This window comes from Hypanus sabinus, chromosome 2 (genome assembly GCF_030144855.1).
Source record: "Hypanus sabinus isolate sHypSab1 chromosome 2, sHypSab1.hap1, whole genome shotgun sequence".
NCBI classification, from domain to species: Eukaryota; Metazoa; Chordata; class Chondrichthyes; order Myliobatiformes; family Dasyatidae; genus Hypanus; species Hypanus sabinus.
This window is the reverse complement of record NC_082707.1, coordinates 190,629,450-190,649,969: the sequence shown is the minus strand read 5'-3', so window position 1 is coordinate 190,649,969 and position 20,520 is coordinate 190,629,450. Positions and strand designations below refer to the sequence as shown.

Below are 20,520 nucleotides of genomic sequence, written 5' to 3'. Positions count from 1 at the left end.
TTGGTTGACAGAATTGTGGGAATAATGGATCTTGTTCCAGAGTAGCTGGGTAGCTAAGTGGGAAAGAAGGGTTAGGTTGATCTAACAGGAGCTTAAAAGGTCGGCACAGCATCACAGTCTGGAGGGCCTCTACTGTGCTGTATTACACCACATTTTAAGAAACTTGGCATGTCCTTGTTGATCCCAACTTATTTGTATATGTGCACCATAAAAACATCCTACCCAGATGCATCACAGCTTAGTAAGACAATTACTCTGCTCAAGACCACAACAGAGTTGTGTACACAGCCTAGTGCATAACACATCTGCTTCCACTCTCCTGACACTACATTCTCTCTGGAACTAACACCAGATTCTATATTCTGTTATGATCCCTTTGTACCACCTCAATGCATTAATGTGATCTCTATGTTTGGGGTGCAATAAAGCTTTCTACTATATCTCAGTACATGATAATAAACCAATTACCAAAATGCAGTCTGTTATGAGGATGCCAAGAGGATAAAAGTGAATTTAAATAAATTGAATGGTCAGCAAATACAACATCACATGGACAAATGTGCTATCCACTTTAATAGGAAAAGCCACAGCGGAATATTAAATAATAGATTGGAAAAGTTGAAGGACTGAGGGATCTGAGTATCATTGCTTGCCAATTAATAAAAGCAAATCCTCTAGGTGGCACAGGTAATTAAGACATCAAAGTCATTAGCTTTCATTGCAAAACATTTCAAGTTTGGATACCTTGATACAATTGAGCAAGTGTTAGTGATACCACATTTGGACTATTACAAATCTGTTTTTCATAACTCCATGGACAGTCCCAAACCCAGCTACAAAGGAAGACTGGACATGGGGCTAGTAATGCATTCCCACAAAAACCCAGAACTACAGAAGCTCCAAAAATCTCATCCCTGGGAGAGGAAGAATACATCAAGATTGGCTATACCTGGATACAGCTTATTTATTTATAAAGACAGAAAAGAATATGCCCCTCTCGCCCTTCAAACTGTGCCACCCAGCAATCCCGTAATTTAATTCTAGCATAACCATGGGACAATTTACGATGACCAACCTGTAGGTCTTTGGATTGTGAGGGGAGACTGGAGCACCCAGAGGAAACCCACACAAATCATAGGGAGAACGTGCAAAGCTGCAGCAGGATATGAACTGAGGTCACCTGTACTGTGAAATGTGTGCTAACCACTACACTACCATGCCATACTTCCCATGAATTTCACAAGAGAGAAGGCTGAAATTTGTTTTCCTGGAGGTAATTTGCTTGCAGGATATTCACAATAAGCCAATGTTTAGAGATGGACCAGATTGATCGAAAGGGAGAAAACTTGCACCAATGAAAAACTAAGCTATTCTTGTAAAAGATCAATCACCTCCCACTAGAAAATATATAGTCTTTTAAAAGGAAGCATGCTGTACATTTAGAAAGACCTGCTGGACTAAATAGTCTAATTTCTAATAAAGTAGCAGGACTTTAGCCAAATGAGTTAGACTGGCAAGAAATTATCATTTATTTCAAAACAGTGCAGAGAAGTATAATGTAATGCTACATTTGTCATGTGGCACCTTGTGCCAGGAAAGGCAACATGAAGCTGATTCACTGTGGTTTATGACTTACAAATGCAAATTAGAAACCATAGCGTGATACTGAACGGCTCTCAAGTTGCTCATTTATCTCCCTATGCTGAAGTGCCCATGTGCTGAATACAGAGCAAATGTGGTTTTATTCTGCAACTTAACCAATATTCAATTTGGAGGATAGATCTACAATGACAAATAAATATCTGTGTGGAGCTTTAGCACTGTACTGTTTTTGTCAATGTGGATCAGTGAGAGAGTTTGTAAGTCTCGCAGGAACAAAGGATGCTGGGAATGGCAAGGGCGGAGGTGTCCAGGTGGTGTGTGGGACAGGTGGCAGAGAAGTGCTGAGGTAAGGAGTGACACAGGTACAGACACACCCAGCTGAGACACCAGGTAAGGTAATTTGATTCCAAGCAATTAGTTTATTGATCACTACAGAATAACTCTCTGGTGCTTCCCACTCCCTCCCCCATTTTCCAACCACGATCCCCCTCACCCTGTCCCCTTCCCACTCCCAGATCAGAATCAAATTTATCACTCACATGTAGATGTCACCATGTAAAACCCTGGGATTATTTTTTTTTTAAAACAGGCATTCACAGTAAATACAAAGAAAAAAGAAAACAAGCAATAAGTAGACAACACGAGATGAAGAGTCCTTGAAATTGAGTCCACAGATTGTGGGAAACAGCTCCATGTTGGGATGAGAGAAATATCCCTTCTAGTTCAAGGGCCTGAAGGGTAATAACTGCTCCTGAACCTAGCAGTGTGGGTCCTGACGTCATATGTACATGTCCCTGATTGCTGATAACTGCAGCAAGAAGAGTGTGGCCTGATGGTGGGGCTCTTTAATGGTGGTTTAGTCCTGCATCAGCACACACATATTGTATGTGTTCAACAGTAGAGAAGGCTTTACCCACGGTGGACTGGGATGTATCCACTGCTTTTTGTAGGCTTTTCAGTTCAAGGACATTGATATTTCAATTCCAGACTGGATTGCAACTAGTCAATATAACTCACCACTCTGTACTGGTTTGTCAAACTTCTAGACAACATAATGAATTTTTGCAAACCTCTAAGTAGATAGGCTGCTGTGCTTTATTTGTAATGACACTTACATGCAGGACCCAAAACATATCCTCTGCAATGATACAGGGGAATGTAAATTTGCTGACCCTCTTCACCTCTGATCTATCGATGAAGACTGGCTCATGGACCTCTGGGTTTCTCCTTGTGAAGTCACTGTCAGCTCCTTGGTCTGGCTGACATTGAATGAGGTAGTTGTTGTGGCACCACTCAGCCAGATTTTCAATTCCCCTCCTATATGCTGATTCACCACCACCTTTGATTTGGCTGAGGCAGTGGTATTGTCAACTTAAATATGGCGTTGGAGCTGTACTTAGCCTCAATACAAGTATAAAGCGAGAACAGCAAGGGGCTAAGCACACAGCCTTATGATACAACTCTGCTGATGAAGATTGCGGAAATGTTGTCAATCCAAACTGAATGGGGTCTGCAAGAGTAGTATCAAGTTCCAATTTGATAATACAAGAATATCAAAATGACTAGCGTGACTGAATCATGATAAAATTAAAGCTACAGTAAGATATGGATAAGCTGCAAGCAAACAAATAGATGGCTTATACTGGTGTCTGCATGCCTCAAAAATCTCAGTGCCACTCTGAAGGCCCCTCCTCCATTTTTAAGTAATCATTGGCCAGGGATTCTCAAATCATGAGATGATCATTTGACTTTTTCCTAATAGACTTCTGGGAGTAGTTTTGCAGTCTGTCCACTTAAGAATATCTTGGCACTTGAGGCAATGCATTTAGAGGTCCAACCAAAGCAATGAAATCCACAACAGTATGATGCCAAGAAATCTAGAACATCAGATTCTTTGGAGTGTAGTCCACAAATCTTGGTGGGCAGCAGGAGTAAGATGTTGTACAAAAAGCTTAATTTGTCAAGGCACTGAATACAAGAACAGGGAAGTTGTTGTAGAACTGTATAACAGAGTCCCAGCCAAAGTATTTTGTAAAACGCTGACGAGGCTACAGCAAAGGATAGGTGCAGAAAAGATCTACTAGGACAGAATAAAATTGGCATGCTACATTGAGCCTAAAAGGGTGAACTAGGATGATCCATTTCCCTAGCAGAAATCAATAACCAAGACCTCAGTGTCTAAAAGCACTGCCAAGGGGTGGTCATCATTATAACATAGTAACTAATTTCCAACAGTAGCAGGAGATAACAGGCCAGATAAAAATTTCAAGTGTCATTGATAGAGAAACAAAGGGAGAACTCAACATATGTGAGATCCATTACTAAAAGGGAAACAAGGGTCAAAACTCAACCAAATGATACCCCCCCCCCAACATTATAGAACCTTTTTGTCTTTCATTAAAGAAATGTAGGAGTAACACTAGCCGCTATCTGAAGTCTTTCTTGATCTCAAAGCTTTGACTCCCTTTGGGAAGACCTGGAGATATCCTTCTCAGATTCAGCAATCCATAAAAATTCTGAAATCTTCCATGCCAGTCATATCAATTTAAAAAGAACGTACAACAGAACCACTCTGTAATGACTGCTGTCAAACAAGGCTATGTCATTATTCCACTTTTTTTCTCCCTAATCTTACTCAACATTCTCAACTGCCCATTACCTCCCCCAGTGACCCCTTTCTCCCAACGTCCACTTTGCTATTTGATTTCTTCTGCAGCCTTTATCTTTCCACCCACCTGGTTTCACCTATCACCCTTAGCTATCCTCCTTCCCCTGCCCCCACCTTTCTATTTTGGCGTCTTCCCCCTTTTTGGTCATGAAGGGTCTTGGTCCAAAATGTCAACTGTTGAATCATTTCCATCAATGCTGCCTGACTTGCTGAGCTCCCCAGCATTTTGTGTTGCCCTTTACATCTAACGTCTATCTTCAACAGTCAGGATCCTCTACCAATGAGATCCTACTGCTCCACACTACTGACAATAAAGGGTACAGAGTTACCCAGGGACCAACTCTTTAGGAAAAGGGACATGGATAAGGAAATACACTAGTAAGGACTTGTTAATTAAGGAAAAGGGCATTTGAAAATCAAGACCTCAGAACATATTTGTAGAGTGTAGAAAAGCCAGAAAGGTTGATGTTAAAATTGGCAAAGTTGGGGTAAGGAATGTTGGGATAAGAAACACTGCCAGATCCTTAAATGTGTCATTGCAGGAAAATCTGGAGGAAATGCCCATTCGCCAAAATTTATCCCAAACTGCTGCAAAATGTTTTTAGGGTTGTAAACAATAACGAATGATATACCAAAAAGTGACAGAAAACAGGAGTATGACTCATGAAAGTTTGACTTTAATGTTTTGCATATGTATCCTTGAATTTTTTTTATGAAAAATGTGCACAGTTGACTTTTTTCTTCATTTTACTTATGAATAAAGGAAAGAGGAACTTGGTTAAGACTGCATATCCTTTCGTTATGTGGGCAAAAGTGACACATGGAATTTGAAGACTTGAATAATTTGCTTTTCTTCAGTCATTTAGGAATGAACCTGAAACTTCTGATATGCAAAATATTTAAAGCTTCATATGAAAGCACAAACAGAAATTACCAGGGAGCCAAGTATACTAAACAAAGGCAGTAATCTTGTAGAACACAATCCATACAGCAGTGAAGTTGCAAACCCAGAATCTGTAGACTTTCATAGAGATTCAGTATTTACAGTGACCTCACTTGCATCCCCAGTGAAATCATCCAAACCTCTTAAGTGCACTAACATGGAGTCAACATCTGAGAATGCAAGCTGTCTCAATTTAAATTTCCGTGGAACATGGAAGCTTTGAATACTTAAGTCATTTGTCAGCAGTTCACTTCTGTGCTAGACTTATGCCTGTTACTGTATAGAATATAGCTATATTTAGTTTTAGTTACAGGACTTCAAAAATAAATTAAAAATTGAGCAAATTCATTCAGGTTATGTTTAATCATTTCATTGTGTTATCGGTTAATTATCCCTTTTGTTCAATTTAAACAATTTTGTTCATCGTAAAGCAAGCATCAAGCTTCTCACGATTTAAAATACCTAAAATTTCTATACAATTTACTGGTCTACTTCAATCAGGAGACAATGCTTACATTACGTAAGCAGTGATCACCCCCATAACTTCCTTAATTTCTTGAAACATTTCTCTCCTCTTGTTAGCTTTAAATTCAGATTCAGTTTATTGTCATTTATAAACCAGAAATACAGTGCAGTTTAAAAAATGAGGCATTGCTCTCCGGAACTATATCATGAAAAAGCACAAAACAGACCACACAAGAAAAACCACATATAATTTGGTCCAGAGTCCAGAGAGGCTGCTGCGTATCGATATCGCACTACCGTCTTAGCACATTCCTCGGAAAGGATCTACAAACCATCCACAAACGCCATCTTGATCTGCAAATCGTATCACCATCATGAAATATTCTAACAGCTGCAGTTCCTAACAGATACTATTGATGCATCATACCACTATGAATACAACTACAAGTTACCTTTAGAAATGGCTGAACCATCAAAACCCAGAATCAGGATTTTTTATTTTATTTAATTACATACAATATGGAATAAGCACATCGAACCTCACCACCCTGCAATCCCCCAATTTAATCCCAGCCTAATCATGGGACAATTTACAATGAACAATTAACCGACCAACCAGTATGTCTTTCGACTGTAGGAGGGAACCAGAGCACCCGGAGGACACCCATGCAGTCAAGAGGAGAACACACAAACTCGTTACAGGCAATGGCAGGAATTGAACCCAGATCTCTGGTACTGTAAAACGCTGTGCTAACCACTACACTACCAAGCCACCTCAATATCACTGGCAAATGTTGTGAAATGTGTTGTCTTTGCGGCAGCTGTACAATGTAATACACGATAACCTTCAAACTGGTTAGAAACAGAAAGTTTATTAGCAAGTTTAAAGGACCCATATTCGTGTAGCTCCACAATGTTTCTTAGAAGCATCCCAATTCCCTTTATATACTTAATGCTCTTGCACAGTGAAGCCTTGCTTGCCAATTTGATTGTGGTGTTAGTGGTGAACATGCTTTTGCAATTCATTTATGCTTTGTGGCATTAGCAATGAATTAACTAAGGGAACAGAGAGAAAGACAATTACTACGGGTAGGTGAGATACCACTGATCTCATAACCAACTGTGTACAGCTATAGTGTGCAATATTATGAGCAACTAAGCTACTTGCACAGCCCCCACCAAAATCAGGGCAATAAATGTAGGATAACTGCTCAGTAAGAACAGAGATTCAGCTTCTGACAAATTTATACAACAGTCTACTTATACTATACTTTCATCTAAAAGATATGAGCTTCATTTTAAAATTAGAGTTGAATTCAGTACCACAAACTGCCATATTATCCAAAACATTTTTCAGGTTTACTCTTGGCTTATTACCACTAAATAGTCACTCCTTAATCTTCAAATTCAGGGTTTTATTACATATGAAACTCAGGTCTCAATGAAACAAAATTCTGGGCTACTTGTGTGCTCCATAAATGCCTGTATTAAAAATAGACAGATACAAAAAGAACTTCATTGGGAAAGGTACTTTCACATCATTGTAATATCCTAAACCACACAGTAGTCAAAGAACTTCACATCCTAATTAAACAATTTATGCTTACTTCACGAATCACATTCAGTTCAGTCACAATTTTTGACAGACATACTTTATTGATCCCGAGGGAAATTGAGTTTCGTTACAGCTGCACCAACCAAGAATAGTGAAGAAATATAGCAATATAAAACCATAAATAATTAAATAATAATAAGTTAATCACGCCAAGTGGAAATAAGTCCAGGGCCAGGACCACTCCCAGGGTGTCTGACACTCCGAGGGAGGAGTTGTAAAGTTTGATGGCCACAGGTAGGAATGACTTCCTATGACGCTCAGTTACATCTCGGTGGAACGAGTCTCTGGCTGAATGTACTCCTGTGCCTAACCAGTACATTATGGAGTGGATGGGAGTCATTGTCCAAGATGGCATGCAACTTGGACAGCATCCTCTTTTCAGACAGCACTGTCTACAACATCACTAGCCTTACAAATGAGTTTGTTGATTCTGTTGGTGTCTGCTACCCTATCACACAACAGCAAAGATGATAGCACAGGCTATTAATAATTATTTAATTAATAATAATTAAATTATTCATCTCCAGATACCTCTGACTTAACCTGTTTCTGTTTCTAACACCCATGCCACATGCTCAATTCTGGTTTACTTAAATTATCCCAATGTTGCCAGCAATGGCTTCAACTGCCCAGAGATTCAGCCACAATTCATTTCCTAAAACTCTTGAGGCAGAACCTTTGAAACCTTGATACGAAGTGGGGGAGTCTAGGACCAGAGGGCACAGCCTCAGAATACAAAGACATCCCTTTAAAACAGAGAGGAAGAATTTACTTAGCCAGAGTATGATGAATCTCTGTAATTCACTGCCACAGAAAGCACCGGAGGCCAAGTCATTGGGTATATTCAAAGTGGAGGTTGATAGGTTCTTGATTAGTAAGGGAATCAAAAGTTATGAGGTTGATAGAGAAAAAAAATCAGTGATGGATTGATGGAGTAGACTTGATGTGCCGAATGATCCAATTCTGCTCCTATGTCTTAGGATCTTAAATAGTCTGTTGTAAACTGTTACAGTCACTAGTTTTGAACATGAAAAGTTAAGAAAACACTCTTATTGATCGTATCCTGACTGGTTGCATCATGGGTTGGTATGGCAATTTGTAGACAGGAATGCAAACTCCAGAGAGCAGTGGACACTGCCCAATGCATTACAGGTCCATCCCTCCCACCAATTTAACTATAGGAGGCTCTGGCTCAAGGCAACATACAAATATCCCCATCTGAACCGTGCTATATGGTCTCAGCCACCATTAGGCAGGAAGTGTAGAACCCTATCCATCCCATTTGACCAAGAACATTTACTTCCCTTCAACCACTTGGTTCTTGAACCAACCTGCAAAATCCCAGTCACTAGAGTTTAGCAACAACATGACCCCTTTGCAATAAAATGGCCTTTTGTTCTAATTGTGTTCTTGCGAATATCTTATAGTGAACGCTGCTTATAAAACATTGTGTGCCTGTGATGCTGCTACAGGTTTTTCATTGCACTTATGCATACAACAAGCTCAACTTTGAAATAAGTTTATTAGCTTATAAGTTTAGAAATAAGTTTTGTGAATTGCACTCATCTTTTAGGCACTTGGATTTTTTTTTGAGGGAAAGCACAAACTAAAATTTACAATCAAAGTAACCTTGCCAAACAGGATATCGGTCAATGAGTTTTTGGAGCTTCAGCATTACCATCTATGCCAAATGTGTAGTGCAAGTATTGTTTTTATTTCAAACTTCCAGCACAGGATTTTCCCTTTGAGCTCATTGTCATGCGATCAATAGCACTCAAGATTTTGAAGGTAAATCTTAATTCAGACTTCTATTATCCCATTTATCTAAAAAATGAATGCTTGACAGTATGAAAAAAAAATCACAATTGTAGCAAACGCTTTTCAAAGCAAAATGGCCAATAAAGTTGAAAATCTTTAACAGTAAGATTTGCATATCTAATAACAGTTTTCACTGCTCTGGGCCACTGGGCTGGAAGTGCATTCTTTTTTGGAATGCAGACACTGTTATCTTGTGAACACAGAAACCAATTTCTCTAAACAGCCAACCTAACGTGAGCTTGATCAGACATTTTGGTATCAAGATTTTGATAAGACAAATGCAAAACAAACCTGTCAGGTGGATTGCTGTTTGAGATGGAAGTCTTATTGTGCCAAGTGACTCAGTATTAAAAATAGCTCCTCGTTAATCAAAATAATTACTTTTAATTATCAGCCTTTCCTGACAATTAAAGCATTGGTAATTACAAGAGCATTGCATGATCTTTCAAAGTTACAAATCCACTGACAGTTAGCTTGCCAAAATACCAACAGATTTTCAGTCATTTCACTTTCCTGGACAAATTTTTAACAAAAAGCATTAAAATTTAATGACACATACTATTCAGCATCTCCATCACTCCTGTAACCAAATACACATTTTAAGCAGTGCCACGTTTTCATCAATGCCAACATGTGAGCAAGGCATTATGTGAAAATTGCCTGCTCGTTCAGATAGACAATGTTGCCCAAGGGTAATTTGGCCTCATTTTCCATCATGCTTTGCTGTGGTATGCGGTGACAAAACACACCCCAAAGTTCCTGTACCTAAATGAGTTTCAAGCCTGATAGGATGTTGAGCTGTTTGGCCACATCTGCACCCATTTTCTCAGCAAGGAAGTCTGTCACCCCTGCTCTACTGATGACCCCTTCTCATTTCAAGCAAATCCCTTCCACTTGGATTCTCCTTTCTGGCCTTTTATCCACTTGATCTTTATTTCCAATTGATGTGATACTGACTGTCTTCAGACTTCTCCACTCTCAACCCTCCAAACTTTCAGCACTCGACTCTTGACCTAGTCAGAACAGCTGCTTGTTAAGTCTTGTGCATTAACCTCTACTTTGAAGGCCAGGTGCTAGCTACATGAGATCTTGTACTTCTCAGAACACCAGAGTATCTTCCAGGCCATTACAAATCAGGAGATCTCACCTTGAGTCTCCAACTTCAGTGCCCCAAACCACACTGTCTGCTTTAATTTCTTACCCAACATCCACAGGACTGATGGGCCTCTTTCTGCATCACTGAACTTATTCCTTCATACCAAGACACGTTGCATGCCTTTCACTTTGTTAACTCCAATTCATAATTCCAACCAGCTTATTTTTACCATGGACATCCATTCTCTACGTATACCACTTCCATCAAAAAGGCACTACCTTCTTGAACAAAGTCCACTAACACAACTGCATAACAATCAGAATCAGGTTTATTATCACTGTCGTACATACCATGAGGAATGTACACAAAATGCTGGAGGAACTCAGCAGGGTAAGCAACCTCTAAGGGAAATAGTTAACTTTTTAAGGCAAAATGCTTCATCAGGTTTGGAAAGGACATGGTCCAAAGCCAGAATAAGGTTGGGGGGGGGGGGGGGGGAGAGGAGAAGATGAAATAAGAATCTGGGAGGAGATACGTGGAAGAGGTAAAGGGCTGAAGGAATCTGATAGGAGAGGACAATAGACTGTGGGAGAAAGGAAAGAGGGAGGTTAGGGGCAGGTGGAGAGAATCGAGCTAGAAGGGGGACGAGAAAGATCGAAGGGGAAGGGTGAAAAATTACGGAATGTTAAGGAAAGTAGATGTTAATGCCATCAGGTTTGAGGCTACCCAAACAGAACATGAAATGTTGCTCCTCCAACCCAAGTGCGGCCTCACTGCAGCAGTAGATGATGCCATGAAGGGATCTGTCAGAATGGGAAGATGAATTGAAATGGGTGGTAACCAGGAAATCCCATCTTTTGTGGTAGATGGAGTTAAGTGCTAAATGAAGCAGTCTCCCAAATTAAGTTGGATCTCACCAATATAGAGGCAACATTGAGGACAATGAATAGGATAGATGCTTATATGATGTGAAGTTTGTTTTGCAGCAGCAGTTCAGAGAAAAAACATGACAAAACTAACAGCGCAACAAAAAGGAATAAAGAGGAAAGAGGTACTTGACTCTTCAGAAATCTGATGGGTGGGGAAGTAGCATGCTCTCATTCTCAATTTCACTTTTGGTATCTTCCACCTTCTACAGATGAAAGAGGTAACCACAGGCACTCACTATGCCAATTCTGGTACAGTACCCCAGGAACTTCCCACCAGCTCTTTCTCTACCAAACTGACAATGACATTGACTCTGTAGGACTCAATTTCCTCATCTTCCACCCAGCCCTCAATTTCACTTAGATCAACTCAGACTTTTGTGGGACCTCTGTCACCATTTCAGGAGAAAGACATGCCATGACATCTTGCCTAAACCTCAGGCCCAGATCTACCTCAGCTATATATCCTCCCACCATCATTCTTGCTAACCTCCTCTGGACCTTAAATAAAACTTAGACACTAGTTAAAGGCAGCAGGTTAGGAGATAATTATAAAATCTATCTCAGATTAAAGACATTGGATTAGTTATTTTTAAATGTTTTGATTTTAACCCATTTAAGAGAAAGCTTCGGTTAATATTTTTTGTCAATGAAAATGCATCGACGTGCCTTGAAGTGGAGCTTGAACCTTTGTTAATAAAATATTTACACTTAAATACCACCTCAGCTTTCAGAGAAACAATACTGGAGGAACTCAGCAGGCCAGGCAGCATCTATGAAAAAGTGTACAGTTGATGTCTCGGCCTGAAATATCAACTGTATTCCTTTCCATAGATGCTGCCTGGCCTGCTGAGTTCTTCCAGTATTGTGTGTTACTTGGATTTCCAGCATCTGCAGATTTTCTCTTGTTTCAGCTTTCAGAAATGTGATTTTAAAGTACAGGCTGCCCACAACCATTTCAGGTTTTCCTTAGAGTTAGAGGCAAAAGAAAGTCAAGTAAAAACAAATGAGATAAAGGAAGGAGATGACGTAATATCCAGGAGTGACACTGATTTGAAGCAAACCACAACTTTAAGGGATGTTCCTTTTCCTTCGGTAAAGCAACAGTGATATGTTAATATTGTAAACTATTAAAGCATCCATTATCAGAATCAGGCTTATCATCACTGACATATGCTTACTGTCAGCAGTTCAGTGCAAGACAAAAGTTAAGAGTTTAAAAAGGAATTGCAGGGTAGTATTCGTGGACTGTTCAAAAATCTGATGTCCAAGGAGAATCTGTACCTAAATTGTCGAGGTCAGTCCTGAAGCTCCTGTACCTCATCCACAAAGGTGGTAATGAGAAGAGGCCCCATGTTCTGCACTGTATCCCAATAAATAAATCCCTCACGGACAGTAATTGACAAGGTTGCCATGGCTCTAGCTTTCAAGGGATAAGGTAATTAACAAAATAGCACTTGATCATTAAAAATTCCACAATAATACTCACTTTCAATCACCAACTTATTACAGAATTCTCTTAACACTATTAAAAATTAAAGCATTTGCTTCTGAAGCAGTAATAATAACCACTGCATCATCCGGGACCAACTGAATCCTTTCTCAGACTCTTGAGTCGATAACAGGAAACGTGAATTCACCCCGGAGCCTTGATGGGAAATTGCTTCCTCATTACTTGATTCTTGTAAGATTCAAAAGAAAGCCCATTTTTCATTTATTCATTTCCAAGATAAATATCTTTCTTCTTAAAGCCAGTGTATATAGTTTTTTTTTCACCTTTTACCTACAGTATTTTCAAAAACTTAATTTACTGAGGTACAACATGGCCCTTCTGGACCTTCGAGCTGTGCCTTCCAGCAGCCCCCTAGCTTAAACATGGGGCAATCTACAATGACAATTAACCCAACGACCAGTATGTCTTTGGAGGAAACCCACATTAGAGTAGGGAGAACATACCAACTCCTTACTGAACTTGGGATGCTGGTACTGTAAAGCGTGGTGCTAACCACTATGTGCCACCCATGTCATAAAACTTCTGTATTATGCAAAGAATGTACTAACTAAACTAACATTTGTCACATTGTATACTACATATGCTAAATCTCCTCCATCTTTACCTGACTTGCATTTCCACACTAACATCGAAACACAAGAAAGTTAACTCCACAGTTATTACAGGAGTCAACTTACTTTGAAAACACAAAAATCACCATCCCAGAAATGATTGTACTGAAACACATTTCTATACATTGATTTAAACGAATTAAGGAAATATAGGGTCAGTGCAATAACATGCTGAGGATAAAGATCATCCATAATCTTGGTGAATGGCTTGAGGACAGAGACTTTGGGCATGTTGCCAAAGACTTGCAAGTTTCTATAGATGTGCTGTGGGGAACATTGAGTGGTTGCATCATGGTTTGGTATAGAGGCTCCAGTGCACAGGATTGGACAAAACTACAGAGGGCTGTAAAGTGAGCCAGCTCCATCAGGGACACAAGCCTCCCCACCACAGAGGACATCTTCAAAAGGCAGTGCCTCAAGGCAGTGGCATCCATCATTGGGGACATTCACCATCCACGACATGTCTTTTCTCATTACTTCCATTAGGGAGGAGGTACAAGAGCTTGAAGACCAACACTCAACATTTTAGGAACAGCTTCTTCCCCGCCACTACTAGATTTCTAAATGGCTTGAGGCAATGTTCATATTTTGCTCTTTTTGCCCTGTAGTTTTTATACATTTCTTATTGTAATTTACATACAGTTAGAGGTTCTGTATGGTTTCTTCCTACATTCTCCAAGTGAACTGAATCATTATTAGTCACTTCTGGGTGGAACTTTACAATTACAAGCTCAATGCAAGAGAATTCAGAACAAGTTTAGCAACAGATTGTGCCTGAGTCTGAATAGGAACATGCAGTCAAAAAATAAACCATACTTCACACCTAAAGCAAGATGGTTTGCGTATTGTTGCTCATTCCTCCAATTGTCCACTTTTGTACTCTACACAGCTTTAAAAATGAAAATCTGTGTTAACTACAATGTAGACCAATACAGCACAGGAACAGAGCCTTTAGGCAACATCTGTGCAACCATGAAGCCAATCAAAACTAATCTCATCCACTTGCACGTGGTCTCAGCATGATCCTCCAACCTTCATGTGTTGTCCAAATAGTTGCTATGATATCTGCTTCCCCGTCAATGTGTTCCAGCACCTACCACTCTAGAGGAAAAAAAAACACACAAATCTCCTTTAAACTCCACCCCCCCCCCCACGCACATCAAAGGCATACACTCTAGTACAGGTTAAGCAACCTTTATCAAAAAAGCTAAGGATTGGAACTATTTTGGATTTGGAATACTAGCATAAGGTAGTTTGGGGATGCAAGTCAAGTCTAAACAAGAAATCCATTTACACCTTGGAGGTATTTTATTTAATACAATATTTTAGTTATTGCTTCATGCAGAAATATCAGAAAGGTAAGCTATTACCACCTCAGCCACCCAGGTGGACAGTCAGTGGCTGTTTGGCATTGTTGCCATCATTCCCACGCTGAATTTATGTGCTACTGGTAAGCAGTCTTCGTCTTGCACTTGTTCATCACACATCTATTTAACAGTAAAAAAACTAGTATTTTTCACTGTATTAATGGTGTGCAGGGTATCAAAAACAGCAGAGGGAATACCTGAATCAGCTATTGAACAAAAAACAATGGCAGACTTTCAGTCTTCACCCATGATGCGATGTTTTGATTAAAAGGTTGCAATACACTATATTTGTTTTTTTTTGGTATAAAACAAAAGCTTGAATCTAATTACAGGTAAATGTAATGAAACTGGAAAAGTCAACATTTTATTTTTAAATGCAACAACAACATTGGTCATAGTACACTCAAACATGAGATTTTAGGAGGAGATGAAATTCAGGTTTCATGTAAAAATTGTGTTTGGTAATTACTAAAAAACATGGCCTTCGCATGATAAATGCAGCACCAAGCAACAGGTCTGAGAAACTTCATTGAGAGGACACATCACCGTTGACACCATTGTGAGGAGGAACATCAGATTTTCAACAGTGAGGACCTTGGCAAACTTAGCAGATTTCTCTACTTCATAATCAGCAGACACTATCATCACAAATCTTTAATAGATAGCGCTGTGTGTTTTCTTAAATTTCAGGAATCAGTCTGATAAATATTCACAATTACTTTCAATTTTCAGTTTGTCATGATAGATATTTGCTTGTTTCATGGCCAGCATATGTTCACTCCAAAGCTGACAAATCCACTCTTTCAAAGCACATTTGAGACTTGCATTTTTCACTTTATGCAGTGTTTTGCTATTTTGCATTAACTTCTTCATTACTGTCAGCATAGAACTTTAAAAGTTTGCCCCTCTATTCCTTCAAGTCGTAGATGGTGGTCGCTCCCATACTAAACTCCTATAAATAAGGGAAAATCTGCAGATGCTGGAAATCCAGGCAACACAGTCAAAATGCTAGAGGAACTCAGCAGGCCAGGCAGCATTTATGGAAAAGAATAAAGCGTCAAAGACCTGATGAAGGGTCTCTGAATAGTCGACTGTTTACTGTTTCCATAGATGCTGCCTGGTCTGTGAGCTCCACCAGCATTTAGTGTGTTAGTGTGTGTTGCTCCATACTGCTTTGTGATTGCAGGCCTTTTGGACATTTTCAACAATACCTACACAACACAGAACAGAGTAATGTACAATGACTGCTGAATACAAACTGACATCAGAAGGCCGCACTCAAGTTATGTGAGGTCATTTCTCAGAACTGTCTGGTGTGTAGAAAACTGTGCATCGCCCCGAAACCTTCCCAATGCCTTGTGGAATTTTCCAAACATGTCAACACTCAAAAAAGTTTGGGATTTCAGGTTTTCAGATTAGGGGCACTCAACCTGTACATATTTCTGCCATGGGGGATGGGTGGGCCAAGTTACCTTCCTTATTGCGGCTCCTCATATGGTAATGGTGTCTGATTACTGCAGTGAAGTTACCTGTAAACAGTGCACCTCACCACCCCCACACACTGTTTTCTTTCCCCACTTATTAGTTTCCAAAGAGACTCAAATGGTCCTCTGGTGGAAATTTTGTTATGATCAGTTCAGTTTAAGCAAAGCAAACAATTCAAAAGTTCTCTACTCCAATCTGTGCTCCAGAAGCACGTATTAAATCAGAAATGCCTATTTTTCTATCAAGCCAAGTTCAGTCTTTAACACTCTAGAGAAAACAATTTTTACCAACATTTTATTTCTGATACCCTCAAATCCAGGTAAAATCTTGGTGAACATCTTTTGCACCTTCTCCATAGTCTACACATCCTTCCTATAATGCAGTGACCAGAAATGTACAAAATTCTCAAACTGTGGCTAACTAAAGATTTATACTACTACAACCTGATTTTTCAACAGTGAGGACCCCGGCAAACTTGGTAGATTTCTCTGCTATTTTGTAATCAGCAGACACTATCACCACAAATCTTTAAAAGACAGTGCTGTGTGTTTTCTTAAATTTCAGGAATCAGTCTGATAAATATCCACAATTACTTTCAATTTTCAATTTTGGTCAGTGCCATGACCAATGAAGGGAAGTACTATTAATTTACCGCTGTGTACACTTGCGTTGCCACTTTCAGGGCACTATAGACTTCCAACCCCAGAATACCCTGTACACCAACGATCAAGAAACCTGCAATTTATTGCATATTTTCTACTTGCATTCGACTCTCAAGAGCAACACCTCACTTGTCTGGATTAAATTCCATCTATCATTTCAATGCCAAGCTGGTCCACACCCTTCCACAACTCCAGTGTTTGTGTTGCCTGCAAACTTATTATGCCTAACCTCCAGTATCGTGTGTTGCTCAAGATTTCCAGCACCTGCAGAATCTCACATTTGATTACACTTAATAAGCCCATGTTATTGAGAATCCCGAGTCCACACACCAGGAGCACAGAAGCCCAGGTTAAAAGGCTCAAGATTTGCACCACTTCACAAACCAACCAGGCCCATCTACAGCACTAGTTCAGTTACCTCAGGGCCCAGGAATCAAGAGTGGAAGTAAATAAACCTCTTTTTAGGCAGTCTCTTGGGGTTGATAAGGGGCAAAAAAATTGCAAACTATCAGACTAGTGGCTGGATTAAAAGCAAAACAGGGACAAAACAGAACAAAAGCAGGAACAAGTGGATTAATTAAAAACTGATGGTAAATACAATTGTTTTTTCAACAATAAAGAACATAACATGCCAGACATCAACGGACTGGAGGACTACAAAATTTCTACGGATGTTTTATTGACTTTCAAAGTATTTTCCTCAAGACCAAGTTACAAGAGATAACTGGGAAGGAAATTTAGGAGACAAAGGTCAACTGGGAAGCTTCTCAAACTGGCAGGAATGCAGAACCAGTAATATTCTGCAACATCATACTGAAGCCTTACTAATACCAGGTGTCAAGATAAAAAGCTACATATCTAAGTTTGCTAATGACGCCAAGATGTAAGCAATTGATTTGCCCCTCCCTTTTCTGAAGCAGGCCAACCCTCAACACACGAAATACTGGAGGAACTCAGTAGGCCAGGCGACATTTATACAGAAGAGTAGATTTTTTGAGCCAAGACCCTTATCAGGACTGGGAAAAAAGATATCAGAATAGAAGGTTGGGGGGGGGGGTGGGGAAGGGGTGAAGTAAGGAACTGGGAAGTTGATCAGTGAAAAAGATAATGGCAGGAGGAGGGGGAATCTAATAGGTGAGGGTAGAAGACCATGGAAGAAAGTAAGGAGATAAAGTGAGAGAGAAAAAGGAATGGGGAATAGTGAAGGGGGCAATTACTGGAAGTTTGAGAAATCAATGTTGCTTAGATTTCCAGTACCTGCAGATTTTCCTCGAGTTTTCAGGCCAACCCTCAGTTCAATGCTCAGCTGTTTGCTGAAGAGGCCACTGTTGTGATACTGTGTAGGTAGTTCTCACATTCAGATGTCGACAATAAAATAAGAACATCATCCTTACTTGCACATATAAATTAGGAAGTGATGCCATTCCTACGATTGTTTGCTTTTTTCACTCTGGAGATGCAGTTCAATAAGTGCTAACAAGTTACCACATGCATTTTATCCACAGGCCTGGAGCACCTGTGTTGCAAGGGCTGCCAATCAAACAGCTTGGCTGCTGCAGGGCCGCGAATATTGCTGTCGCTGCACTGATCTAAACGAATGGAGACGACTTGCATTTATTGGAGATCATTCGCCACCTGAACTGCTAGAGATACCTGTGCCTTTTATGGGCATCTAGGGATGGGCAGCAATGCCCACCTATCATTGGGGGATTTAAACCAAGATCGTCCTCTTTAGAACTCTTCAGAAATATTATGAGCTTAAATTAATGGACACGAGATTCTGTAGAAGCTGGAAACCTTGTGCAACACACACACAGTGCAGAAGGAACTGAGGAAGTCAGACAGCATCTATGGAGAGGAATAAACAGTTCATGTATCGAGATCCACAAACTCAGGATCAACATATACAAAATGATTGGTGTTCTCTGTACTCTATGGACTAACAGAAAACAATGGAGTGAAAAACGACACTCCGAATGCTCCCCTGGACAAGCTTTTGCCCCTTATGTACAGAGCTGTGATGTGAAGAACTTGTTGCCAGTCAATACATTCAACATGTCCATGGACTCTGTGGAAGTCTTGCAAAAGATCAGAGTGAAATACCAACCACAACAATGAATTTGACAGATATTTTGGGAAAAACAGCATGTGTAGAGAATTTTATAGAAATGCTTCATTATAGTATAATATTACCAGTTTTTTTTTACAAAAAATCTGAATTAGGTCAAAGTAGCACAAAATGATACTTCACTACTACACCGAATTACAAAGTCAAATGACATTCAAGAATTGCTCACCAGATGTGTATAAGGTTTTTCCAGAAAATATTTCAAAAGATTCCACACCGCAATAAAGGTGTAGGCCAAGTGGGCAGACACAACGAGTTACCATTTCTTTCCAGTGAGTCTTGACAAAACTTTAATTACATAGGCGGCTTATAAAGTTCTAGATTAGTTCAACAGTCAGCTCACGTTTTCGATACAACCCTTAATTTTAGAGAAAGTTAACGCTATCCTTGGTGCAGTTACATTTAAATGGAATAGCTGTCAAAGAACTTCAACATATGGTGATTATAAAGCTAAATATTATCGCAGGAAATGCTCAACGTTCCCAAATGTCTTCATTTTGCTTTTATATGTGAAACTTCCACAAAGTCCAGGGACATATTGGCCGGCAACAAGTTCCACACATCACACCTGACAAGCTTAACCATCCATAGCGTGTCCCTCGACACCTGCGCAGCCAGGCGGGGCAACCAGCGCCCCAGCCTTACCTGCCCGTTCTGAGCAAAGCCCGGCTTCACGAAACCGTTCTTCCAGGCGGTAGTTTTGCCCTCCGAGTGCGCTTTCTCCATGAACCCGTTGACGGTGCTGTAAATGTCCCCGTTGGGCGCCAGCTTGCTCTCCATGCCGCTCAGGTAGCTCTCTCTCCCCCCGCCCTGCTCCAGCACCGCTCGCTGATCAGCCGGAACCCCCTTCACCCGCCGCCTGAAGCCAGTGGGCGAACGAGAGGGGAGGGTAGACAAACACCGGAAGGACGTCATGTCGCACCCCGCCGCCGCGCCCCGCGTGACTCTCCTTGGTGACGTCACGAAGGCGAGGCCCGGCATTCCAACGACTCCGCCCACCCGATGACGTCGTTAGCCGCGACCGCGAGTAACCTCAACTCTAAATCTCTCATTCCGAAAGCTATTCTTTGCTAAGAGATAAAAAATATTAAAGTTTCAGAGTGAACCACGTTGTCTTATTTTAGTTATACTCTCCATTGCATACAGCACATATTATTGTGGGAATTAAAACCTTTCAAATCCTTTACAACTTTTCTCTCTCATTCCTTGCCTGCAGCTTTTGAATGTGACACGGTTTCTATTAACTTGCTCACTGAAGTTATTGTCTGAACCTCTGCCTTTTCTGACAATTCAATATGTCGTAATATTGAATGCCATAGTACCATAGCGGTTATCGCTCAGAGCATCTCAGGTCGGAGTTCAATTCCAACACAATTTGTACGCACTCCCTGTGGACATGAGGGTTTCTCCGGGTGCTCCGGATTTCTCCCACAGTCCAAAGACATACCGGTTAATAGGTTAAGTGATCATTGCAAATTGTCCCGTGATTAGGGTAGGATTAAATTGGGGATTGCTTGGTTTCGTGGGTTGAAGGGCCAGAATGGCCTGATCTGGACCGTTTCTTAATAAATTAATTACCAGGAAACCCAAGTTTTCAAGTGGATCCGCAAAACATTAGAGC

The 20,520-nt window shown here is 40.3% G+C and overlaps 1 protein-coding gene across 1 annotated transcript in view; it reads right to left on the bottom strand.

Moving 5' to 3' along the window:
- The window catches only part of sptlc2a (serine palmitoyltransferase, long chain base subunit 2a), a 147,339-nt gene extending 127,535 nt beyond the window's left edge, over window positions 1–19,804 (bottom strand). The window contains exon 1 of the mRNA XM_059961682.1: window positions 19,545–19,804. Coding sequence (XP_059817665.1) covers window positions 19,545–19,679 — 135 coding nt within the window. The 5' untranslated portion in view covers window positions 19,680–19,804. The remainder of the gene's footprint in view (window positions 1–19,544) is intronic.
- Window positions 19,805–20,520: the final 716 nt, after the last annotated feature.